Genomic DNA, 27,607 nt, shown 5'->3' on the forward strand with positions numbered 1-27,607 from the left:
TCAGTTGTTTTTCCCATGAGATATTTTACATTATCTTCCATTTTTTCATTCTTTTGGTTTTGTTTTGTGATTTCTTGGTTTCTCATAAAGTCATTAGTCTCCATCTGTTCCATTCTAATTTTGAAAGAACTATTTTCTTCAGTGAGCTTTTGAACCTCCTTTTCCATTTGGCTAATTCTGCTTTTGAAAGCATTCTTCTCCTCATTGGCTTTTTGAACCTCTTTTGCCAATTGAGTTAGCCTATTTTTCAAGGTGTTATTTTCTTCAGCATTTTTTTGGGTCTTCTTTAGCAAGGTGTTGACCCGTTTTTCATGCTTTTCTTGCATCTCTCTCATTTCTCTTCCCAATTTTTCCTCCACCTCTCTTACTTGATTTTCAAAATCCTTTTTGAGCTCTTCCATGACCTGAGCCCATTGAATATTTATTTTGGATATTTGGGATACAGAAGCCTTGACTTTTATGTCTTTCCCTGATGGTAAGCATTGTTCTTCCTCATCTGAAAGGATGGGAGAAGATATCTGTTCACCAAGAAAGTAACCTTCTATGGTCTTGTATTTTTTCCCTTTTTTGGGCATTTTCCCAACCAGCTACTTGATTTTGGGGTCCTTTGTCAAGAGTAGGATATACTCTGGGGACCTGTAAGTTCTCGGTTCCTCCCAAGTGGCACAATCAAATGTGCACACTGGTCTGGGAACAGACAGAGATTTTTGTGCCCAGAATCTTAGCAATTTCCTCTCCACAGCTACCTGGCCTCCAGTTCCACCAAGCCAGCACTGGGGGCTGAGATTTAGATAAGCTGCATGGGCAGGGCTGCCATTCAGTGTGAGATAAAAGATCAGCTGCTGCAGGGCCTCTACACAGAGCTGAGGTAAGACTGCTGCTGCCTGCACGATGTGGCCTCTGTGGCCACTGCCTGAGGCCGAAGCTATGGGAAGGCCTTTCTTCCTTCCTGGCCATCTGAAAAAACCCTGTCACTGACCTTTGGCACCTGTGAGTTGAGGGATCTGTGAACCTCTCCTACTGTGACTGGAGATTCCGCCCCCTGAGCACACATACTGGGCTCTGCTCCACATGCATCCAGTGCTACAGACGTTTCCCATAGGTCTTTCAGGTCACCCTAGGCTGGAAATGTCCTCCACTCTCTTGTTCTCCACTTCTGCTGCTCCAGAATTTGTTGAGAGTCCCACTCTACAGGTGTTTTATGGGCTGTGTGGGGAGAGCCAGCATATGTGTGTCTTTCTACTCTGCCATCTTGGCTCTGCCCCCGAATCTACGTTTTCTCTACTGAACACAGTTTTCTATCCATTACATCACATTGCCTTTCATAGTATCCTTAATTCAGACATTTCAGAGGTCATTATGAGTTAGTAACCTACTAATAGTAACCTGTACTTGGTTTATATTCTGAAGTGCTAATTTATTCCACGGAAAATAGCAATTTAAAGATGTTTTATGGTTTTAGACCTCTGTTTTGTTTTAAATTTAAATTTAAATAAAACAGAAATAAAAGCTTATTACTTTAAAAAATAACCAGTTTTTCTGTCAGAATGAGAAGAGAAGTTCTGAATGAGAGAGCCTTTAATATCTTGGGTAGGCACAGTGGCTTCATGTCTGCCCTGAAAAGGGTATTTAGAACCTTTAGAGAAAGATGACTAAGAGCATATATTGCCAGGCCTAGAGGCCTGGGCTACCCAAGTCTTACCTTACCTATCGCAGGTCTTCGGCTGGCCAAACCGGATAAACGTATGAGAGAAGAGACTTTCTGGAGTTGAACAAGGGTTAGGCTTTATTCAGGGTCTTGGTTACATGTGCAGGGGGAACTCTTCCTTAGGAGAGAGAGAGAAATCTCCCAATGAGGCAAAGATCTTACAGTAAGAGAATGAAAGCAGAAGTGGAAGTGGGGAGAGAGGGGAGAGAGAAGAGAAGAGAGAAGGAAGAGGGTCCTTCTGTCCTGTAAGGGCCCCTCAGCGCTAAGAGTGCCTTCAGGCTTTCCTGACCCTACTTAAGCTCTCCTGCTGTATCGTTTGCACCTGAATACCGTGCCTGTTAGATAACAATAGGTGTGCCCAGATCCGGGCCAGTCTCGAGGGTGGTGATGCTCTCTCCCATCACCTTCTCACGGGAAGAGGCGGAAATACACGAGATCTCACTCCTCAATTCCCTGCTGTTTCCTGGGGGGCCTCATGAGAACTCTAAGGTTTAGAAGCTCTCACCTTTACCCGCCTGAGACTGTCCACATGGAACTGAGCTTACACCCCCAACAATATATAAAGATCAAAAATTAAGAAGCATTTGAGGGCCTTTTCAGGTTTGTAAGGAGGAGAAGCAGAAGAAAGGTGATGGTGAAGGCTTTAACATCTTTACTCTAAAATGGGCACTGAAACCGAATGCAGACTGAAACAGGGAAAATATTAAGAGTTGGCCACAGTTAAAATTTTTTTTTAAAAATTCTACATTTATATGACCTATTTTATTGTTTGGATACATAAAGTGTGCTTATCTAATTTGTTGTCTAGATTAAGGTATTTAAACAAACAAACCAGCTTGACGTGAATTAGTATGTCAACGTTTCCCCATTTTTAGTTACCCTTTTTGGGAAGTAAGTCTGCTCTCAGTCTGCATGCTATTCTAATGCAGGATCATCTTGTGGCAGCTACCATTTGTGAAAATATAATGCCTGGGAAGAAGAACCATTTATGAAAATATAATACCTAAGACTTGGCCCGGAACCTCATGGATTGCACATTAACCTTTGAAGATCTTTTTTTTTCCCCATCTTACATTACAGAGTGGATGATGTGCCTCCTGGGATATCTCTTCTTCCTGATAATATTCTTCAAGTTCTCAGAAGCCAGCTACTACAGTGTGTGCAAAAAATGGCAGACGGATTAGAGGAGCAACAACAGGCTTTGTCAATTCTCCTTGTCAAGTTCTTCATAATCCTTTGCAGGTATCTGACATTTAGGCATGATGCAGTTACCTCTTATTGTCCTGATTTGTTTGGTTATTTCATTCATGTCCAAATCTTCATGACCTAATTGGGGTTTTCTTTGTAGAGATAATGGAATGGTTTGCCATTTCCTTCTCCAGCTCATTTTTTCAGATGAGGAAACTGAGACAAATAGGGTTAAGTGACTTGCCCAAAGTCATATAGGTAGTAAGTGTCTGAGGTCAGATTTGAACTTAGGTCTTCTGACTCTAGGGATGGTGGTCTATCCACTTAGCTACCCATTTGTCATGATAATACTGTCTAAATGATAATTCATTTATCGTATATTTTTAGTTGATTTGAGTCTAAAAAAATTAAACTAAGTAGTAGTTCTTTTGTAGTAGTTTTATAATCTAGTTGCTAATGTTAATTTTTGAAAACTACCCAACAATTGCCTGCCAGCTGTAGTTGAATGCTTAGTATGAATTAACAGTATAACGTGACTGCCAAAACCACTAATGCAATCTTAGAAATATTGTATACAGAACAGGGGAAAAGGAATTAATGATCTGAGTCTTCCCCACATTGTTTAAACTAAAGTACATGTCAAGCTCATGTATAAAACTGGAACCAGATTAAAATGTAATTGGGAAATGTTTAACAATAAATAAGAATACAATGCAACAGAGATAAAAGTAACTTGTGGTTTTCTAAGTCCATGTAGGACTGGCAGCAAAATGTTTCCAGTTGAGTTTGACTATGCCCAACCATGCCCTGTGTATTTTCTGAGGGATTTTTGCCAAGTTAGATTTGGAGGACAACAGTAGGGTCTGACTGAAAAGATGCTAGATTTGGAGTCAGAAGACCTTGGCTTGAATCCAGGAGTTATTTACTACTTAGATCTTGGGTGAAGCACTTAACGCATTTAGACTTCAATTTGAGAGCTTAGTGCATTTCTAAGAGACAGAGACTTGTCCATTTTAGCTGCAAGATAGAATGGGCAGAAGGGAAAATAAGAAATTAGGTTGGAAAGGTAGGATATGTTGTGGAGGGCCTTAAACTCGGCAGAGTAATTTGAATGTAAGCAAAGAAGTGATTAGAAAGCCATTGGAGATTTTTTTTAGCAGAGTAATGACATGATAAATTGACACGGATAGGTTTAAACAAACATTATCAACGTTTCCTCACTGACAGACAGCTTGACATAAAAAACCAGAAGGCTAGAAAATGAAAGTGAGAAAGACTGAAAGGGAAAAGAGTTTAGAGAACGAGAGAGTTGAGATGCATGTTCTTACATGTGAAATGAAAACTAAGAAGAAAATAGGTGATTATGATTGCCATACTGAGTTGGAGTGGGATGAGGGATAATATGGAGGTGACCAGGCCTGTAAAGAGGTCATTATAATAATGAAGATGGGTGATAATGTGTATCTACATTATTTTAAGAAAGAGATCTCACAGTTTCATTGTTATCATGTTAGACTTCAATTTTTAAAAATAAATTTTATTGGTATTTTTTTTAAACATCATTTACATCTCTCACTGTATCTCAGCTACCTCTTTCCAGAATGCCATCTCTTGTAATAAGAAAGAAAAAATAGATCTGTATAACTAACTCATATATAGAAAAATTCTGATGTTAGATGTAGGTAGACTTCCACATCTGTGGTCTCACTCCTCTTTAAAAAAACCAAGGATGTTTATATTTCTTCTTTGGGGCCAAGCTTGAGGTACAGTGGATAGATAGAGTGTTGGACTTGGAGTCAGGAAGAACTAAGTTCTAATATTGCTTTAGACACTTAATTTTGTAACTTTGGTCAAGTCACCTTTGAATAATTCCAAACAGCTTTCTATAACAGTTGGACAGATTCATAGCTTCAGTGGCAATATATTAGTGTTCCATCTTTGTCATCTGTCTCAATTTGTTGACAGTCTTAGGGTTGTTTTTATCTGTATTTTTCCTATTGTGATTTGGAGCATTCTTTCATATGTCTGCTTTAGTTGCTATAAAGTAATAAAAGATGTAGTAAACTCTCCCTCCAAAGATCTTACAATTTAGTTGGGCTTCCTTCCTAGTTCAGGCCCTTCCCTTCTTTTCCCTGGACTCCTAATTAGTCCCTCTTCCTTGAGTTTCTCCCCTATTTAATATATCTTCCACTTGTCTTGCCGCACTGATATTTTTAAAGCATAGATCCAACTATGTCACCTCTTTGCTTATGTGGTTCCCTATTGCTTCTAGGGTAAAATACAGTCTTTTTACTCAAGCTTTTAATTTTAAAGTGCCCAATTTGATTCCAGACTACCTTTACAGTTTTATTATGGTATCACATACTCTACCTTCTGACCAAACTAATTTCTTATTCCTTTTTGGTGACGGGCGTTCCATTTCTTCCCTTCAGGTCATTTGCAGAAGCTGTCTTATCCATTCCTGGAATGCTCTCCCTTCCTCACTTCTACCAGTTCACCTCAAGTGCTACCCCTTTTATTTAAAACCTTTTTTTATCTTTTCCTCCATTCTGGTTACCAGTGCTCCCTCTGATTAATTTCCATTTACTTAGAGTTTATTGTTTTTGTTTCTATGTGTATATATTGCTTTCCGGTTTGTTTGTTTTTTTAATGTGTCCGTATCTCCAGTACCTACCAGTGTCTGGCACCTGGTAGGTGTTTAATAAAAGCATGTTGAATGAATGAATTGAAATAAGCTTATATAACTTTAAAAAGTTAATTAGTAAATGCCAAATACATGGTAAAGTAAAATAGGAATTCTAGAGATGTGGAATTGTTTTTCATAATATTTAATTTAAAACTTAAATGCTTTAAGGTAATCGCGTCTAATTTTCTTTTGGATTGTTTCTGAATTAGTCTTGCTGAAAATAGAAAAATCCAAGTTGTAATAAGGTGTTTTGTTAGATGCCTAGAGAGAATATGTGAAGTAGAAGAGTAGAAGTACCTTCTCTCAGGGAACTTCAAAATCTGTTTTGTTAAGGAGCACAAGAGAATTGCATTACAGAATACTGGAATATTGAATTTGACAGTAACATTCCATATGTTCTAGTTCAAGTATTTTGCTTTATTTTTTAAAAAGCTTTGTTAATACCTTTACATTTTTACGTCATGCTTGCTCCGTTTCCTGATATACAAAACGTTTCTGACAATGTATGCAGCATTCCACTCCCATAGTTCCCCATCTATCAGGTGAATAAAATTATGTTTCATCACCTGTTCTCTGGGGCTAGATTTGGTCATTGAATTCAGTCTGAGTTCAGCTGACTTTTAACTTTTTTAAATTTATATTATTGGAATCACTATAGATATGGTTCTCTTGGTTTTGCTCCCTTTACTGAATGTTAGTACAAAATTTTCCTGTTTTTCTGAATTTATCATTTCTTGTGGATATAAAACTATTCCATTACATTCATGTACTACAGTTTCTTTGGCCATTCCCCAGTAAATTTTGTTTTCAGTTTTTTTGCTATGAATATTTTTATGTATATGAGTCTCTTTTTTTAAATCTCTTTGGAGTATATGCTTGGTACTGCTGTTATGGGATTGAATCATGTCAGTGTTTTAATGACTTTTCTCATATAATTCCAAATTTGTTTTCTTGTACAACCTATCTGTCCCCTTATTTTATACATGAGGAAACTGAGGTGTAAAATGGCAAAGTGAGTCATGGTTACATCACTCAATGAGAATAAAGCCAGGATGACCCTGTAATGTAACGGAATAAGCTTCAAATACTGTTTAAGGTCCATTTTTATTCAGAGCTTCATTTTTAAGTTTCTTGGTTGAAATCATGTTTCATTTTTTTTACGTTGTTTAAATTTTTAAAAATTAAACTAGATAGTTGCTTTTTGTGTAATGTTCATGTACAGCTTTTGTATTTTATTTTTATATTTCCATATAAAGTACTATAATTCTTATTTTCTTATAGAAACCTGTCTAATGTGGAAGAAATTGGGACTTGTTCCTACATTAATCATGTTATCACCATGACAACTCTCTATATTCAGCAAGTAGGTGTCAACTAACATTCCCCTAAAAATGTAAGAGGAGAAAATAGATTGTTTGCATTTGCTTTTGTAGTACACTATATAGAGTAAAATGTTTTCAGAGGCTTAGTAATTTTGAAAAGAATTTTGAGAGTATATATGCAGCTCCATTATTTTTTAGACGTATGTATGTAAAACAAGCATTTATTAACATGATTTATTAGAATTAAAGAATTTATTAGAATTAAATTTTACAAAAAGCAATACTGTGAGAAAAGCTGGCATATTAATACATACCATAGAATTCTTGACCCAATGATTCATTTATCGTGTATCCAATTTTTTAAATGTATTTTTTAATATTATTATTTATTTTTAACATTTTGACCATTTGCTTTAAATGCTGTGTATGGAAAATCCACAGTTTTGGGGAGTCTGTTCATTTAGATAGATATTAAATGATCCTAATTTACCTTGATAGGAATATATTCTGTTTATATTGGAAAATTAGGCTTATTTGAATCAATGAATGAACAATTTTATGAGTGTTCTGTAGCTAAGCCCATGTAACTATGTTTAATTTATAATATTTATCAAATTAAAGTTTTGGTATTTATCTTTTCTTAGCTAAAAAGCAGAACAAAAGAGAAAGATGTGGCAGATCAGACTTCTATTGAAGAATTTGTAAGACATGCGCTGGCTTTTTGTGAGAGTTTGTATGACCCATATCGAAACTGGAGGCATAGAATTGCTGGGTATGTCACATAGTATTATAAATTCTAATGTGTTATTTCATTGAACTTGAGAATATGGTAGTAATACCTTCTATTCTCTGGGAAAACAGTTGGAAAACTATAAATACAAGTTCTACAGACTAAATTTTGGGCCACAGTGTAAGTTGGAGACAATAAATGGTTAGAGGAAGCTATTTTAAGGTGATTAAATTTATAATGATGTAGCCCCTCACCTGTCTCTAATTTAGAGTCTTAGAGAATCACCTGAAACAAAGAGAAGATTTGCCCATGGTCACACAACTAGGAAGTGTTGGAGGGGTGTCTTTAACCCATCTTTCTTATTCCAAGTTCTGAACTCTACCTATTGTCCCTCTTTTAGTTAGAGTAAGAGTTATGAAAAATAAACTTCTGGCTTCCACTTAGGTGCTCCCATTGTTAAGCTTAGTAATTATCTGTCTCCCCTTACATGTTTGCTTTCTTTTGTACTTCTGGGAGGTTGTTCCAGGGTTTTTCCATGGCTCTTGGGACTTCTTTTGGTCACCTCTCAAAATGAGAAACTTCTTTGCATTTTCTTCCCTCTCTAGTCTGTCTCTTCTACCAAGGCCATGCTTGGGCAGCTGTTCAGTGTGCTTAGTCCTTTCACACATTCGCCCTCATGGTAACCAACAAACTCTTAATAGAGTCTCTTAAAATGTAGACAAAAATTCACTTTCATCTTCACCCTTCCTCACTGTATCTCTGAGCTGGTGGGTATATTTTTCCTACTTCAGTTTATGCCAGATGTTTCTTAATGGTGTCTAAGTTTTTTTCCCTCAACATTTTACCATCATTAAACCAAACACAATGCTTAGAGTTTTCAAATAGATCATCATAGGAAGGTTTTTTCATGGAAAGTTAAGAAGAGACAGTTTAATATAATAGTCCAAGAGACAGAGAAATTGAGAGACTGGAAGGAAAGAGAACATTTTCTCACAGATGAAAAGAAAAGAGGTAAATAGGAATATGACAACAGATTGGGAATGAGAGAGAAAAAACTGAAATCCAATTAAGGGTAATTAAAGGTAAATCCATGAATAGTAAGGAAGATTAAAACGCTGTGTAGAAAGAGAGGGTGCTGCTATATCTCTGAAACAGAGGAGTGAAGGAGGATTAAAGATGGAGAGGTGAATGAAATATAGAAAACAAGACAATTTGGGTGTCATGGAATGAGAGCATGGGCTGAGAACTTTGTGGTTTAGGTGAGAGTAACTCAAAGAATTATGCAACTTTTCAACCTTGTTTATTTTTTAATCAGATTATGAAGTTAACTGGGCAGAGTTACAAGAATTTAGTTTAGTGAAAGAATAGAAACATTTCTTTTTTCCTAGTAATTTAGGCATTAGCAGGACAATGAAAATAATGCCTGTTTAACTTTAAGAAATAATATAAGATTTTGAGCCTTTTAAAATTGTAATCCTTATGCTGAAGTGAAACTTAGGCAACATTCAGACTGGCTTCAATTTAGTAGTAGTTTTGTCTTTCCTAATAATTTTAGAAATTCTTCCCTTTTTCCTGTTTCCTCAGTGAATCTTGAGTGTAGTTTGATGTTATTAAAGTTAATAATATAATAATAACCTCCCTCCCACTCAGTAAGATTTTGGGAAGCTGAGAGAGAACTAGAAGGTGTATGACCTTTTCTAGTATCGGTCAATTAATTCACAGTATGTTGTCAATTTATTAAGCAATGGCTATTTAACCTAGCACTGAGATAGCCATAAAATAGTATTTATTAAACACTTAAATATGTACAGTTGTGGTGATGGTAAAAAAAAAAATTAACTTAAATAGGTTCAGTACCAGCTTTGAAAGAATTTAATAAATAATTACTCAGCACTTAGAAGTTTACAAAAGTATTTTCCTCGCAAAAGCTCTGCGTCATTGGTAAAGCAAATATTATCCTCATTTTCAGATAAGGAAACATGCCTAGAGGATAAGTAATTTGTTTGTGGTCACACAGTACTAAATGTTAGAGCTTGGATTTGAAATTATTTTCAGTTCAAATTTTTCCTTTCATATTGCTTCATTACATCTGAGGATGTATTTGAAATTGTTTTTCTATCCCTTTTTGGTTTATGTTGCTAGATTATCTTTTAAGTACTATAATTAAAGGAATATTCATTTATGTCATTTGCTGTATGTAATAGTTTAGAATGAATTATGTGTCACAAGCTATAGAAGTACATTTTATGCTTATCAGCTGAGAATGTTCATTATTGTTTTTGGTAGCACACATGTTATAAAGAAATTAAAATATTAAATTTATTAATCATCTGATTATTTATATAAATAGACATGCAGAGGTTCTAACTACAAATCTGTATATACTTGTAGATCTTTTAATTCTCACTGTCTTTGTTACCTGGTAACTTAAAAGGAATTTATTTTAAAAGGATCTTTTTTTTCCTCAGTTGACAGAGTTTGAAATGATAAGACCAAAAGGAAATCTTGATACCAGAATAGATAGGACTTCACAAATGGTTGTACAGAATTATTCTACAATTCTCTAATTGGACTTAAAATACATAGGAGACTGTAGATGATCTTATATTTTCTGTATATGTTCCAAATTAGAGGTGTCAGAGTCCTTGGGCAGACTTCCAAAAAATTCCAGCCCAAACCAGATTTAAGTGTAATTGGGAAATGTTTGACAAAATAAATTAAAATATAGTTTAACAAAACATTAATTTGTGGTTTTCTAAGTCATTTTGCTGTAGGGTGGCAAGTAGCCTAAGGGTATTAATAAATTATTATTGTAATGTGGACTTCTAATTTTTAGTTAAATTGTTAGAATAACAACACTAATTAATTTTTTTATGAGTAAGATTTTCCATTGTGAAGTTCATTTCTCAGTATCAAATTGAAAACAAACTTTTGGATGCCTTATTTTTGTAAATGAACAGAAGCTTGCTTTTGTGAATAAAAGATGCTTTGCAATTGTTAAATTCTTTCAGAGTAGTAAAATATTTATTGATATTTTGGTATAGGTACAAATCCTTTTCCAGACAAAGCTCATCATATTGATTTATTGTTCAAAATCTAAAAAACAACCCATAGTATGTATTTTAAGCTTTCATCGTCCTTTTGATTTATTCAGAAATATATCTTGTTGTATGTTTGTGTGTCCTCTAGTTGTTCTTCATGTGGTATTTTTAAAAAATTTGTTTAAATACAGGAAAAGCCTCAGTACTGTGGAAAAGAGCAGACAGAAATACAAACCAGCCTCTCTCACAGTGGAGTTCATTCCTTTCTTTTACCGTAAGTAACACTTTTGGTTTATTAGAGTCAGAGTTTTCTGCTGGTGCATATTTTGCTATAGTTGTTAAATTTACAAGGTGAAGATTGTGTGACACAACAAACAAACATTTATTAAGTGTGTACTGTGTATAATGCTTCCTTGGTAGAATGCTTAATTCTTTCGTTGTATCTCATGTTGTCCATTTTATAAACTATTCTTTCTTACTTGTGTAATTTTCATACTAAGTAGAAAGCTAAATAAAACTTTGGCAGCCCAGTATATTTTTGAGTTTTATATTTTTTTAACTGAAAAATTAAACTTTGGAGATTTATGAGAACATGTATTTTGAAGGACTATTGAAAATCATGATAAATCTTGTGAAATATAGCATGGTTTAAGAAAAGGATAAGGAGCCAGATTATTCTCAGCTTAGCCCTTTAGTACCTTTGTGACTTTGAATGACTCATTTAACCTCTCAGCTTTAGATTCCTCATCTGTGAAGTAAGATGATACTACTAGTTGATCCAAATCTTAAATTCTTTGTAGAGTTATATTTGTTTTATTCTTCAAATAGTAAGTGATTGTGTACTTTAGATTTCTTTACTGGTGCATGTTCCCTTAAGTGTAATAACTGGCCGAAAGGTTTGAACAGCTGTGTAACTCTTAGTATATAATGATGTGTATTGATCTCTGGTAATATTGTATCTATATACAGTGTCATCAGCAGTGAATAATTTTGCCTTTTTCTGCTTCTCTTCTTCAATGCTGGGTCCACAGCACATTGATTTTTCTTTTGGTAGTATAAGAGCTATGTAATAGTAATGTGAAGTTGTTTTAATTTACATTTCTTTGAGAGATAGTATTTTATAGTGGGTAGATTATTGACCTCAAAGCTAGTAACATGTACTTAGGGTCAAAGACTCCTCAAGATGGTAGAATGAGTGGAAACAGAACAGCCTAATTTTCTCATTAGTCCTGCAGGGATTAAAAAAAAAAAAACAACACTGACTAAGAAATGATCGAGAAAGTCAAGGAGAAACTATAGTAAGTGCATTTGACCAGCCCAGGTCAGCACAAAATAGATAGCCAGAAGCCTGCAAGTTATATGTAGCCATACAGAAAAACCTTGCCATGAGTACAACTCATGGAAGGAAGCCTTCTACTTCTGGCACCAGGGTAATCTAGGGAAACACAGAACCTGAAGCTGTGTCCCTGTGGGAAGGGAGATGGGAACCTGGACCAAGGTCTAACTAAGCATAGCTGAAACCCACAGCTGTGGTGTTCTGGCTGTGAACTGTGAGAGAAATGATGAGAATATGCCTTGGATCACCCCCACACTAGCCAGCTGCTATAGAGGTCCTTGAATACAGCCCTTATTAGCTAGATTTCAGATAATTCCAAAGAGGACTCTGCTATTCCTTCCGGAATACACAGAACCTAGCCTTAAAAAAAGGCCTTGTTCTAGAAGATATGGCTAGAAGAAAGAATAAACATTAAAATAAAGAGAAAACAGTGAAGAGAAAATATCAAAGATAAATTTTATGGAGTCAGAGACTCAATGTAAAAACCCAGGAAATAATACCACATGATGCATAAAGAAAGTCCTAAAAGAGCTCTACGCACTTGGCACTGAAATTCTTGGAGGAGATAAACCATTGATTGAAAAAATGATATAAATGAAATGAGAGCTCTAGAGGAAAGAATAAGAAGGATAATAAACAACTTAGTATAAGAGGGATAAAACCTTACTCAAGTAACAGACTCCTTGAAAATTAAATCAGTGACACCATGAAACAATATGAAAAACTATAATTAAAAGATTGAAAAATTATCAGAAAACAAAAAATATCTCCTATTAAAAACAATGGACAAGCAAAAAAGGTTACAGGCAGATAATCTAAGAGTTATTGAGCTGACTGGAAACATCATTCATAAAACATATAATATTTTAATAAAAACTACCAAGAAAGCTGCTAATAGAGCAAGAGGGCAAAGGGAAACTATAAAAAATTCAATAATTATTTCCTGATGAAGAGACTAAAACCAAGAAGATACTTTGAAATATAAAGGTAGGCACATCTGAGCAATGGGAAGAGATGTGATCATGAAATGTTTCCATTTTAAGAACCTAATGCCCTCTTGGAAGTCTTCTAGGGTCATGGGGGAATAAATAAGACCTAGGAACAGTTTTGTTATAGTTTGATAGTCTTATGGAAGAAAATAAAAAAGGAAGGAAAAAGGAACATCAGGGAAGAAAGAGGAGGGGAGGGTAATAGAATTTACATAACATTCATGTAATTGGAGTGTGTGAGAGGTGAAGACTATGCAAACATGGAGGTAGGTGAGGAGGGAGTCAGCTATGTTTGTAAACCTCATTTTCATCTGAATCAGAGAAAAGAAGGTCAAATACACATGCAAAATTTTGATTTATTAAATTCTTTTTTAAACTTAGCAGTGAATCTGGTGGAGATAAGAAGAAGCGTGAGGGGACTAAATTCTTTTTCTTTCCCTCCCTACCCACCATCCCTGTCCTCAGCCCCTGAGGCCTTTGAAAAGTGAATTCCCCAACATGGGAACAAGCTCAAGACAAGCATTTCTTACTAGTTAGGAAATAATGATTCAGATAGGGACTCAAGACATAGATAGTAAACTACAGGAACAATTGCAGAGTAATATGTAAACAAGTCTATTATGACAATATAATATACATTTTATACTTAAGTGCAGAGTGTAAAAGTGAATAAAAACCACTTTTTTGTTTTAATAGGTAAGATTTGCTCAGAGCTTTTATTAAGCAGTTAGCCAACTTGGGAAGACTATTTTCTTGTTGTTGCAAGGTGCTATTATATCAATATTTACTTAAGAACTTTAGTGGATCCCTTATTGATTTGAGTCCTCTCTACACCAGTGTAGAGTGCAACCCATCAAAACCTTCATGTTTTTTGCACCTCTTTTTCATGATTTCCCACAAATCTCCTGTAAGGATTCCTTCTAATATTCTTGTTACCTGCTACTTAATTTCTTGGCATTATGTTTGTAGCAGTGGTATTGCAAGCTGTCTAAAATATTATATAAGAAATTCTGTCATTTTCCAGTTTTCTAACCAAGGCAATTTCCAGCTTTTTGCCATTGTATATAATGTGGTTATTGGTGTTTGTTTAGATAGGCCCTTTTAAAACTATATATTTAGCCTATGCTCTTAGCACTGGAGTTGCCAGATTAAAGTTGATCAGTTTAGCTAGCTATTAATTTTCACAGAATCACACAATTTGAGTGTTGGAAGGGACCTTGGTGTCCATTTATACCAATCCATACACAGAAGGAATGCTTACTGTAATAATCCTTTTTCATTCTCACTCTTGTGTCCAGTATTAGCTATCACTCCTAGTTTTATGTCATTTTCAAATTTGATGAATGTATCATTGATACCTTATCCAAATTATTGATAAAAATGTTAAACTGCACAGAATTCAGCACAAATCCCTGGCATACTCCATTGGAGACTTCCTTCTACGTTGACACTGAACTATTAACAACTACTCTTTGAGTCTGGCAGCCTAACCAGTTTTGAATCTGTCTGATTATATTATCATCTCATCCACATTTCTCCATCTTCTCTACAGGAATAGTATGAAAGATACTTTATTAATAGTTTTGCTAAAATCTAGATAAATACATCTACAGTATTCCCCTCATTTACTAGGTTATTAATTCTTTCAAAAAAGGAAATGAGATTAATCTGGCTTGCAGGCTCTTCGTAAACAGCACTTCTTTTTCTAAATGTTTTCAAACATCTGTTGCTAGATTACTCTTTAATATTTATTCTGTAACCTTTCAATTCTTTAGTTTTAAATTATTTAGTCTCTGATTAATTTTTAGTCCTTTCTTCAAAGGCTATTTATTAGATATAATTTTTTATTACATTGGGTTAGTAAAAGATGAATGTAGTATTCCTGCAACTGTGAAATTTTTTGTGAGGTTTTTAATGCCTTAACTACAATCAGTTATTACAGAGGTATCATGCCTCACTGAGAAATGTATAAACTCTTTTCTGTTCAAATTCAGTAACCACCAGAGATCTATCATTTCTAATTTTATGAAAGTTATTTTCAAGTCCTTAACTTCTTTATTGTTTATCTCTTAGATTTGTCTAGGTTTGAAAGGGGTACATTGAGTTTCCCTTACCATGATACAGTTTTATTATTTTCTCTGGGATTCAGTTAACTTCTAAGCTTTTAGATGCTGTAGTTTTCAGTGCATATAAATCATCAATTTTGCTTCATTTCCTCCCTTCCTTCCTTTCTTTGCCCAGAGTCACACAGCTAGTAAATGTTGGAGGCCAGATTTGACCTTGGGTCCTCCCAACTCCAGGGCTGGTGGATTTTACTTTCTAAACCATTCTGCTCTCTTTTTCCATTGTATGAATGAGTTCATCTCATTCTTATTCATGGTTGTGATTGTAAATTTTACATCTTTACCTCTGTTTCTGTTTTGTACTTTTTCCTTTCCCTGCACCCTTTTTACAAAGAAGAATGTGAGGAAAAGTAGGAGTTTGCTTTATACCGGTGATCTGTAATTGATTTGTTTCCATTCCATTTCTCTTCCCCTTGTCCAATCTCCATTCACATGTTTTTACTCTTCTTTTCTTTTCTGCTTTTAATATTCCACCCCTTATGGCACTATAGACTATTTAGTTGCCCTCCTTTTTAAAGCTTCCTATGCTCTTCCTGTCTTTTCCTATTTGCCTGTGGAGTTTAATATATTTCTACACCACATTCTTTGTGTTTTTAAATTTATGTGTACATGGGTTTTCAACCTTCTTTTGTCCACTTCAAATGAAAGTGAGGTTCATGGGTTGCCTGTTCTTGTTGTCCTTTATCCCATCTTATATGAGATAGAAATACCCTTAACTTCCTAGTATATTCCCCTTTTCCTCCCACTTCATTCCAAGGCCTTCTTCTATGACCAGCAAAAATAGAATAAAATCACTTTCATGTATATTTTCTGTCTTACTTTACTCCATGACCCTTGAACTTTGAACCTTGAATCTATGATTTAGAACCCTAGTGGCTTCTTAGGGTACTCTTATTTTTTCTTTCCCTGTTAGAAAGTAAATAATTAATCATTTGTATTCCCATCAAAATGATTCGGTTTTTTTCTCTTGACTTTAGTGTTTTTCAAAATTTTTGTTTTCTTCTGTGTTTTTCACTAGTAATGCCTGGAATTTCTCTATTTCATTAATCATCCTTTTTCCCCCTTTAAGATTATACTAGTTTTGCTAGATAGGTTTTTCTTGGTTATAAACCTTGTCTTTTGCCTTTAGGAATATTGTCTTCCAAATTCTCCTTTTCTTTATAGATAAATGTTATGCGATCCTCATTGTGATTCTTTGGTACTTGAATTCTTTCTTTTTGACATTTCCTTCCTCCCTTCTTCCCTCCCTCCCTCCCTTCCTTCCTTCCTTCCTTCCTTCCTTCCTTCCTTCCTTCCTTCCTTCCTTCCTTCCTTCTTTCCTTCCTTCCATTTTGACTGTGACATTCCTGGGAGTTTTCCAGGAACTTTGGGGCAAATTCCCCCAAATTATTACTTTGCCTCTTGGTTCAAATAGGTTTGGACACTTTTCATTTATGCTTTCTTGAAATATGATATTCATGGGTTTTTTGGTTATGATTTTCAGGTAGTCTGAGGATTCTCAGTTTATCTCCTTATCCTTTTATTTAGGTGATTTGTTTATGATAGCATATATCTTATTTCTTCTGTTTTTTTATCTTTAGATTTTTTTAAAAAATATTTTTGCTGTTTCATGAAAATATTGTTTTCTGTTTTGTTAATCCCAATTTTCAGGTAGTTCAATTCTTGTATAAGGTTTTCTACTCTTTATTTTAAACTATTCATTCTCCTTGTCTTCCTTTCCTCCCTAACCTTCGTTTGTCTTATCCTTATATTTTGTATACCTTGTTTCATTTCTTCCAGGTACTTTTGCCCTTGTGGACTAGGTTTGCTTGGGGATTTGATCTATTCTTTTGGATTTATTACTTGGGTTTCTCTCAGTCCAAGGAATTTCTTCATTATGTTTGGAGTTTTCTTTTGTTCACTCTCTTCTTGCCTCAGTTACTGGATTTGGACTTTATACGTGGCTCATGTTTAGTTCTTTTGTCTACTCTTGGATGATGTAGGCAGGCCCTGCTAGGTCTTGAATGTGGTGACTAAGACTGGGCTCTGCCTTCTTCATGAATTTTTGGGGTTTGATTCCTGGTGGCTTAACTTAAGTCTCATCATTGGCACCTTCTGTCTTCTTTTCTTTTCATAGTTTAAAACAGGGAATTGGCTCTGTCCTAATCTGTGAGACTGACTGGTCTCAGGCACTGCCCTGGCACTTTTTCTTGCTGTGGTTTGGGTGTGAGCTTCCTGGAAGCTGGAGGAATTCTTGACTGTGTCTTGGGTGGGACCATAGCAGCTAATGTAGCATGCCTGCACTCTTGCTATGCCTCCAGCAGGGATTCTTGGGAGCCCAGTCTTGAGCTGTTTGGATGCTTCGTTCTGTGACATTTGGGTAGTAATTGAACCCTATTTTCTTTTCTAGATCTGCTCTTGTTTTTTCCCCAGTCTAGTATCTGCTCAGAAATTCTACAGAATTATTCCACTTTTTGAGTATAGTTTAGGTCTCAAGGGGGAACCTTCCACTATTTCTCCTTTGTTTTCTTTATCATTGTTCTTTGTGGTACATTTTTTAAAAAACTAATTGGGCTGCTTAAAGGGGAGAGGAAGTGGGCTTCTAATATGCTGCCCTTTTCCCATGTTCTGGATTCCTCTCATGAACATTTGTACCAGAATTTGTGTTTATCTGTAGCCCTATCAATATTTACTTGTATGGTTTTTTTTGGCTATTTTTTCCCATTTTAGCTAGTGTCAGGGGTGTTATAACAATGCCTTGATTTTTATTTCTCTGATTATTTAGGAATTTGAGCACTCTTTATGTAGTTTAAAAATATTTTGTATTTCCTTCTTTGGGAATTATCTTTTCATCTCCTTTTATTATTATGCCATTTGTGAGTATTATTCATGTAAATATTTACATGCTAAATGCCAAGTATAGTGACTAATATATAGTTAAGTTTATTGATATGTATCAATTCCTTTACAATTCGGATTGTGTTGCCTCCCTCTTCTTTCTCCTGAGAGCTGATCAATGCTGTGTCATTGCAGCCAAGTGGAACAGACTGACATTTTCACCCCTATCCCAATTGGATTTGCCCTGGGTACCAGAAATCTCTGTTATCTGTATAAATACAACTTAGCAAAAGCTTTTTTCTTCAGAACAGTGAATTATACTGAATTTCAATTTTGTTATTCACTTACCTGTTATTCACTATTTTGGCAACAATTAGTTTAATGTTTGTTCACCCTGAAAACTTCAAAGACTAGTTGCACTTAATTTATATAGATACCATTAAGGAAAGAGACAATAATGATCTTTTGATAGATTTGAGAGTCTCAACTATGTACACATTTGGTTTCTGTATTGGAACCTACTTGAAGACTTGATCGTGTCATTTTTATTAATATTGATGAAATAACAATTATAATGCCTTACTGATACTGTTAGAAAGCAAGCTATATTGAAGGTAGGATCCAGCAACAGATTATTTCAACCTTGTCATATTCTTTTAAAAACTGAGATATAATTAAAAGAAGAACACTGAAATATAAACTGATTTCTCTACTTCACTTGTAGAGTGTTTCCAGGAAAGTGAACATCTCAAGGAAAGCCTTAAATGTTGCCTGTTACATCTCTTTGGAGCCATTGTAACTGGTGGACAGGTGAGGAAAATATTAAAAAAGCAAGAGTTTATGTTACATATTTAAAGGCTATCATAGTATCTGCATAAAGTGGGTGTTTAATAATTTTTTTTTTTAATTGAACATAGAGTCTTATCCCCATGTCAAAGTTGATAACTGATTGTGCTTTGTCATCTGTCCAGGAAGTTGATCTGTAGTGGTACTGGGAAGGAATACTTGTAATTTTTGAGCACTTGGTAATGCTAATTACTTCCTATTCATGTCGTTTCAGTAATAATTATATTGTTTATCTTTCTATAAGACTAGACTGTGGGGAAGTTGGTAGCTCTGGGTATAAGATTCTTTGGCATAGGCTGGAGGGACAAGTAGGTGCTAGGAGATAGTTGGGTCACAATTGTTAATGCGCAAATAGCAAGGTTAGGAGTAGTGGGTCAGAGACATTTGGGTAGGAAAAGTTGCTGAATATATTGTGTGAGTCAGGGAGATAATGTAGTTCAATGTTCAGGTAAATGATCAGAAACTAGGAAGACTACAGGAGGTAGATAGAAACAAATAGGAAGGAAGGAATAGCGTTAGAACCCAGAGATGTTGATAAATTAGGCAACTTTCTACCCTAGCCTCAGACAGAAGTCATTTACAGAATTAAGCTCAACTGAATGTTTAGTACAAATGAGAATCCTTGGTTCCTGTGAGGAATTGTCTCCTGAGGAGACTCAGAGCCCTAGTATTCAGTGGACAAATACAAATTATTCCTGAGCTTAAGTAGTCAATAAGTAGAGCTCATAACAATGATAAAAAGATAGTACTTCAATTATAAAGGGCAAAATAATTTTATATTAAGATTTGATCATTGTCTTGTGGGTTTCAGAGGAATGCTCTGCAAGCAATTTCACCAGCTACTATGGAAGTCCTTCTTCGAGTTTTGGCTGATTGTGATTCCTGGGATGATCGGGATCCTAAGGAAGTGAGTAGAAAGGCAGAATTAACTCTTAAGTGCCTGACAGAAGTGGTGCACATCCTCCTTATTAGCAGCTCAGACCAGCGGCAAGTGGACACTAGCACCATTTTGGAGAACTACTTCAAGTTGCTGAACTCAGACCACTCTGCATTACCTCCTCACAGGAAGTCAAGACAGTGGGAGAACCGGTTCATCACACTACAGATCCAGATGTTGAGTGAGTATTAGAAAGAGTGTTTCTTGTTTTATTTTGTTATATCTTTCATAGTATACATCTATTTTTTTTCTAAATATAAGGACATTATAGGTAATAAAAGTACCTTGAGTGTATTAGGAATTTGAATTGAATAACTGAGAGTAAAATTAATTTGTTTTGTGGTTTCTTTATGCATAAGAAATATGAATTAAAAGAGAAATTTTCCCCTGAATTTGTGCAGTACTATAAAAACCCAACTCTCCTCATGAAGTAAAAAGTGGTTTCTTTATACATAAATAAATTATACATAGAAAAAAATAAAATGGGAAAGAAGGAAAAAATTTTGATGTTATGAAAGAGTATATAAAAATAGTTTTGTGGGTTAATTTCAAAGGTTGCTGACTCTTTTGAAGTGATAATATATGAGGTCTTTCTATACATTTATTTTTTTAAAAGAGCTCATTATCATCATTTTTAGGGGTTTTTTTAATATTTTATTTTTCCCCAGTTACATGTAAAAACAATTTTTAACATTCATATTTTTTTTAAACTTCGAGTTCCAAATTCTATCCCTTCCTCCCCCTCCCACATTGAGAAGGCAAGCAATTTGATATAGGTTATACATGTGTAGTCATGCAAAACATTTCCATAACAGTCATGTTGTGAAAGAAAACAGACAAAAAAAAAGCCTCAAGAAAAACAAAGTAAAACAAAGTATGCTTCAGTCTGTATTCAGACACCCTCAGTTCTTTCTTTGGGGATGGATTGCGGGATGGGTTGCATTTTTCAGAGTTGTCTTGGATCATTGTGTTGCCGAGAATAGCCAAGTCATTTATGGCTGATCATCTTACTTACACACTACTTTATACACAGTACATTTCACTTTGCATCAGCTCATATAAGTCTTTCCAGGTTTTTCTGAGAGCATCCTGTTTGTCATTTCTTATAGTATATTAGTATTCCATCATAACCACATACCACAATTTGTTCAGCCATTCCCCAATTGATGGGTATCCCTTTGATTTCTCATTCTTTGCCCCCAGAAAAGAGCTGCTATAAATGTTTTTGTATATACAGGATCTTTTCCTTTTTGTTTTTCATCTCTTTTGAGATATAGACTTAGTAGTGGTATTTTTAGGTCAAATGGTATGCATGGTTTTATAACCCTTTGGGCATAGTTCCAAATTGTTCTACAGAATGTTTGAATCAGTTCACAACTCCATATGCATTATAATTTCATTATTCCTATATCCCCACCAACATTTGCCATTTGCTTTTTCTGTCTCATTTAGCCAATCTAATAGGCATGAAGTAGTACCTCAGAATTGTTTTAATTTGCATTTCTCCAACCAGTAGTGAGTTAGGGTAACCCTTTTTTTTACATGGCTATATATAGCTTAGATTACTTTATTTGAAAACTAATCATATCTTTTGATCATTTATCAGTTGGGTAATGGCTCTTATCTTTATAAATTTGAGTCATTTCTCTATATGTTTGGGAAATAGACCTTTAATCAGAGAAACTTGATTCAAAATTTTACAGTTACTATTACTAACTGTATTTCCCTCCTTCCTATTCCCTACCCCCCTATTTATACTAGTTTCTTTCTCTTTTCATCTTGCCCTCAAAAGTATTTTGTTTCTGACCACCCCTCCCCCAGTCTGCCCTCTCTGCTGTCATCCCCCTCCATCCCTTTCTTTTTTCACCTTCCTCTCTTATTTTCTATAGGGTGAGAAGGATTTCCATACCTAATTGAGTGTGTTTGTTTTTTGAGCCAATTCTGGTGAGAGTAAGGCTCACTCATTCCCCCTCACCTCCCTCCTCTTCCCCTCCACTGTAAAAGCTTTTTCTTGCCTTTTTTAATGTCAGATTATTTACCCCATTCTACCTCTCCTTTTCTTTTTCTCTAAGTACATTCCTCTCTCACACCTTAATTTTATTTTTTAGATATCATCCCTTCATATTCAACTCATCCCATGTCCTCTTGTGTGTGTGTGTGTGTGTGTGTGTGTGTGTGTGTGTGTGTGTGTGTGTGTGTGTATATACACATACACTCCTTTTAACTACCCTAATAATTAGAAAGGTCTTATGAGTTACAGATATCATTTTCCCATGTAGGATTGTAAACAATTTAAATTTATTAAGTGCCTTAAGATTTCCCTTTTCTATTTATCTTGCTATGCTTCTCTTGAGTCTTGTATTTGAAAGTCAGACTTTTTATTCAGCTTGGGTCTTTTCATCAAAAATGCTTGGAAATCCTCTGTCTCGTTGAATGTCTATTTTTCCCCCCAAAGGAATAAACTCAGTTTTGCTGGATAGGTGATTCTTGATTGTAATCCTAGCTCCTTTGCCTGCCAGAATATCATATTCCTAACTCTCTGATTCTTTAATGTAGAAGCTGGTAAATCTTGTGTTATCTCAACTATGACTTCATGATGCTTGAATTGTTTCTTTCTGGCTGCTTACAGTATTTTCTCCTTGACCTGAGAACTTGGCTATAATATTCTTGGCTGTTTTCATTTGGGGGTCTCTTTCAGGAGGTAATTAGTGGATTCTTTCAATTTCTACTTTACCCTCTGGTTCTAAAATCTCAGGACGATTTTCCTTGATAATTTCTTAAAAGGTGATGTTTAGGCTCTTTTTTTGACCATGGCTTTCAGGTCATCCAATAATTTTAAAATTTTTCTCCTAGATGTGTTTTCCAGGTCAGTTGTTTTTCCAGTGAGATATTTTATATTGTTTTCTATTTTTTTATTCTTTTGGTTTTGTTTTATTGTTTCTTGATTTCTCATAAAGTGATTAGCTTCCATTTTCTCCATTCTAATTTTTAAGGAATTATTTTCTTCAGTGAACTTTTGGACCTCCTTTTCCTTTTGGCCAATTCTGCTTTCTGGACCTCCTTTACCATTTGGTAAAAGTCTGTTTTGTAAGGAGTATTTTCTATGGTCTGTTTACTGATAGTCTGTTTTTTAAGGAGTTATTTTCTTCAGTATATTTTTGTGTCCTTTGCCAAGCTGTTGACTCGTTTTTCATGATTTTCTTGCATCACTCTCATTTCTCTTTCCAATTTTTCTTCTACTTCTCTTACTTGATTTTCAAAATCCTGTTTGAGCTCTTCCATGAGCTGAGACCAATTCATATTTTTCTTGGAGGCTTTGGATGTAGGAGCTTTGACTTTGTTATTTTTTTTCTAAGTGTGTATTTTAATCTTGTAAGCATAGTAACTTTCTATCTTCAGAATTTTTTTTCCTGTTGTTTGCTCCTATTTCTAGCCTATTACTTGAGTTTTAATTCTTTGTTAAAGTAGGGCTCAGCTTCCAGGGTGGAGTGTGCACTGTCCCAAGCTTCAGAGATTTTATGTAGTTGTTTTCAGAGATACTTCTAGGGACCTGTAAGTTTTCAGTTCTTCCGAAGTGGTATGATCTAAAGAGAGGTGTTTACTACTCTCCTGGCCTGTGCTCTGGTCTATGAGTGATAGCAAGCATTCTTTCTGCCCTGGAATTGTGAGGAGGGTCCCCTCTCTATTGTGGCCACGAACTCTGCTGTGCTGGTGCCCTTCTTCACTTTGGGACCACCACCCAGGACAGTGACCCACATGCTGTACGTATGGGCAAAGCAAGAGTCCTGCCTTAATTCTAGCAAAAAGAGTCCTGTAATCTCCTGACCAGTTTTTTGACACCTTTAGTGTCTGTGGGTGAGAGCGCCCGAAGTAACCACTGTTGTTACTGATTCAGTCATTCTGAAGGCCTGCCCCTGGTTGGCTGGGGCTGGGGCTGGGGCTGGGGCTGTGCTGGTGTGGCCTGCACTAGACTGTGCTCCACTCTCACCCAGGTGTGATAACCCCTTCCTATTGCCCTTCTAAGTTATCTTTGGGATCTGTGGGCTGAGAGTTCTGGAAACTGCCATTGCTACCAGTGATTGACTGGCCCTGAGGGCTGTTCAGGGTTTACTGGGACCTGGTCTGCACTGGTGTGGCCTGTGCTAGACTATGCTTCTCTCTCATCCTGGTGCAACAGACTTCTCCTGCTGACTTTTCAAGTTGTCTTAGGCTGGAAATTTGTTTCACTCTCATTTTGTGGGTTCTACTGTTTTAGAATTTATTTAGAATCATTTTTAAAGGTATTTGAAGGGGTTTGGAGGAGACTTCATGTGAGTCCCTTTTTTTACTCCGCCATCTTGGCTCTGTCCACTCCCTACTACTATACATTTAATATAATTCTTTAAACATAATATAGTCTCATGCATTTTATTTTACATTTTTTTCTGCTGGAAAGCTAATGGAGCTAGGCAGGGGAGAAAGTGAGAGTCACACTTGAAGCCTAGAATCCAGGTTTTTTGGCTGTAGTGAAAAGAGCTTAGGGCTTAGGATATTTGGGATTATATCTCAGACTTTCAGTATGATATTACCTCTTTGACCTTTGGCAGGTGAAATGACCTTCATTTCACCTCTTTGGGCCTCCACTTTCTTCCGACCAAAAAAAATACAACTAATGTAAAAATATAATGCAAAAGAAAACTGCTAATGTATAAGAACTGTGTAGTCTTTTCTTACTGACTTGTAACAGACTTAGATTTCATTTTCTTACATTCCGTTCACAGCTGTTTGAAAATGCCAGATGCTTTATTATTCCTTGTTAATATTGCTTTTCTGTTCACTAATCTGTCAAGAGTTATAAGATCAGAAATTGGTTCATTTATTCAACCATCATTTTTCCAGTATTTACTATTGGCAGGGTGCTGTACTGTCTACTAAGAAAAAATGCTTCATAAAATCGTTTCTCTTAGGAAACTTTATAGACTAGAAGAGAGAGTTCTTATGTATTCAAAGATAAATGTGCAAAATAAAGTATGAATGCAAAATACGAGTGTGACTTTGTTCAGCTACTGCTTTCAGTTTCAGACAGCCAACCTTCTCTTTGTAGAATGATATGAAGGAGTTTTCTTTTTAAAGCAAAATCTTTGTATTCTGTGGTGTTTTTGTTAGGAAGTAGGCTTTCCACCCTCACAATCTGTTCTTCTAAACTGCCCTTGATATACTGGAGGTATGTCATAATTTCTCTTTACCTCACCTGATTTCAGTTGAAGGTCTCAAAATAAAATGGGCAAATAATTTACCACTTTTTTAAAAAAGCTAGACTTGTTTTGATAGAAATGTAGACATTTGTATACAAAGTTAATAAAAATACAATTATTCCTAGTATTATCATTGTTATTTCTAGTATGTTTATCTGAGTTTGGAGTGACATATTACTGGATTGCCTTTGAGATGAATTTTTTTGTCCATAGCAACTCTTGAAGTTATAAGAGAGATTATAGTTTTCGTTGTTAGGAGTATCCACATTGATGAAATTGCAGATCCTTAAAATTTGTAGTATATCTGGTATGTGATATAGAGCCTCCTAAGATTCAAACCGGATAATTATTAGCAGCTTGTTGTGATTTCTGGGTAAATCACAGGATAAATATTATCAAAAGAGGAAAGCCACCAAGAATCTTCTAGGCATTATGAAGTCCTCTGAAGCAAATTGAGGGTTTTGGGGGCAGAAATGGTGGTTTCATCACTACTTCCAAAACAACAGACAAGAACGTCTAGAAAATAAAGCTTTCCCGGCCCGTGGCTCAAGATAGAGAAATGATGGGCTTTTGGCTTGGGATGGATTACATCCACTGAATATTGAGAAGAAATTATTTAATTGATGATGCTTTTTTGGTCAAGAAAACTTGGGGCTGAGAATGGAAGACAAAGGGTAAAAATTCCCTAAGTTGATGCTAAGCTGGCTGTATATAGTAGGACATAGAGAGAAACATGTTTCACGTAGAGAGAAGAATAACAGTGAAGGTTATCTAATAATTTACAGGTGAAAGTTCATGGGGAAAAGGTAGTAATGATACTCATGGGCAGTCATTTCAGTCATGTCTTTTTCTTTGTGACCCCATTTGGGGTGTTCTTGGCAGAGTTAGTGGAGAGCTTTGATATTTCCTTCTCTAGCTCACTTTACAGATGAGGAAACTGAGGCAAACAGGCTTAAGTGACTTGCCCAGCATCACATAGCTAGTAATTATCAGAGGCTGGATTTGAACTCAGGTCTTCCTGAGTCTGGGCCTGGTGCTCTGTCTATCCTCTGTGCTATCCAGCTGCCCAAATATACCCAAATATGTGCATTACACAAAATTAATTTGCTATCTTTTTTTAAAAATGTATTTAACTTTTAACATTCATTTTCACAAAATTTTGGGTTCCACATTTTCTGCCCTTTTGTCCCCTCCACCCACCCCAAAACACCGAGCATTCTAATTGCCCCTATCACCAATCTGCTCTCTCTTCTATCATCCCTCTCTGCCCTTGTCTCCATCTTCTCTTTTGTCCTGTAGGGCCAAATAACTTTCTATACCCCTTTACCTGTATTTCTTATTTCCTAGTGGCAAGAACAGTACTCAACAGTTGTTCCTAAAACTTTGAGTTCCAACTTCTCTTCTATCTTTTTTAAAAATAAGTTTTTTGTCTTTTTTTTTCCATCATCATAGTTTCCCTTAGTATCTCTCCCTTTTCTCCCAGGGAGAGAACCATCCCATATCGCAATTATTTTCAAGACAAAAATATGAAAAAGAAGAGGAAAAAATTTCATAACTGATTAATATTTTGAAAAAAGTCTGAAAATATGCATAATGTCCAACACTTTGTGGATCTTCCAACTCTGCCAAGGTGGGGTGGGTGAGAGTCTTCTCATGTCAATTTTTTTGATCTGTGCTTGTTAACTTGCTGTCTTAATGTAAAGAGGTAAATGCAACCAGTGTATGAAATGACACTTCTGAGTTGAACACCACAGTGAAGGGATAAAAGGGTATGCTTTGCTTTAATAAATTTTTTTTATAGATGGCACAGGGTTAGTAACATATATCAAAAAAATACACAGTTCTGTAGAAATCAATAAATTTATGGGCAGGGAAAATATGATGGAGAGTTTTGGGGTAAGGATTAAAAGACCAAGAAAGAAAAATAATGTAACAGCTAGAGTATACTATAGAGCCCCCCCAGTGAAAACAGAAGGGGAGTTCCTGATATATATGTACATATATGTATATGTGTGTGTGCATATGCATATCTTCAATATGCATGTATGTTGTATGTATGTCTCACACACAGAGTTCTTGCTTTACATGAATTGTACATACTTTAGTGGATTGTAGAGGTTTTGAAGACCTTTATACTTCACAGACCTCTCTATATAGTGATTTTCATGTAATGTGAATTTGCCCTTGGACTTGGAGAAGGTGACAGGAAGTAGGTCCTGCCTATGGAGGGAGGTAGTTGGCATATGATTCAAGGATACATGGGGGCCAGGGACAGAGAAGGAAGAACAGGAGGAGGAACGCATGGGGGCCTGGATAGAACTAAGAGGAGAAATATGCTAGTGGCAAACACATGGGAACCAAGGACAGACAGTATGGAAGGATAGTAGATATGGTGAGACCAACCATGCAGAGGGGTGGAGTGAGGCAGGTCTCCTCTCTAGGTGTGGGATGTCTAAAACCAACCTCCTGATCTGGGGCTTGACAGTGGCAGGGGTCTTTCCATATATGTCTGTTCTTTTGCTTCCATTTGGAAGGTTTTTTTTTTTTTTAGATTTTGTTTCGTGGGGGTGGAGGGTGGGAGGCTGCCAGCTGAGGGGCAAGAGGAGAGAGAGAGAGAGAGAGAGAGAGAGAGAGAGAGAGAGAGAGAGAG

The 27,607-nt window shown here is 35.7% G+C and overlaps 1 protein-coding gene across 6 annotated transcripts in view; it reads left to right on the forward strand.

The window, feature by feature from the left end:
• NBEAL1 (neurobeachin like 1) overlaps window positions 1–27,607 on the forward strand; it is a 183,174-nt gene that overhangs the window by 38,420 nt on the left and 117,147 nt on the right. For all 6 annotated transcript variants that reach the window (XM_072617327.1, XM_072617329.1, XM_072617330.1 and 3 more), the window contains exons 4-9: window positions 2,789–2,950; window positions 6,864–6,945; window positions 7,549–7,676; window positions 10,867–10,949; window positions 18,665–18,750; window positions 19,598–19,904. In XM_072617327.1, coding sequence (XP_072473428.1) covers window positions 2,789–2,950; window positions 6,864–6,945; window positions 7,549–7,676; window positions 10,867–10,949; window positions 18,665–18,750; window positions 19,598–19,904 — 848 coding nt within the window. The remainder of the gene's footprint in view (window positions 1–2,788; window positions 2,951–6,863; window positions 6,946–7,548; window positions 7,677–10,866; window positions 10,950–18,664; window positions 18,751–19,597; window positions 19,905–27,607) is intronic.

This window comes from Notamacropus eugenii, chromosome 6, assembly GCF_028372415.1.
Source record: "Notamacropus eugenii isolate mMacEug1 chromosome 6, mMacEug1.pri_v2, whole genome shotgun sequence".
NCBI lineage: Eukaryota > Metazoa > Chordata > Mammalia > Diprotodontia > Macropodidae > Notamacropus > Notamacropus eugenii.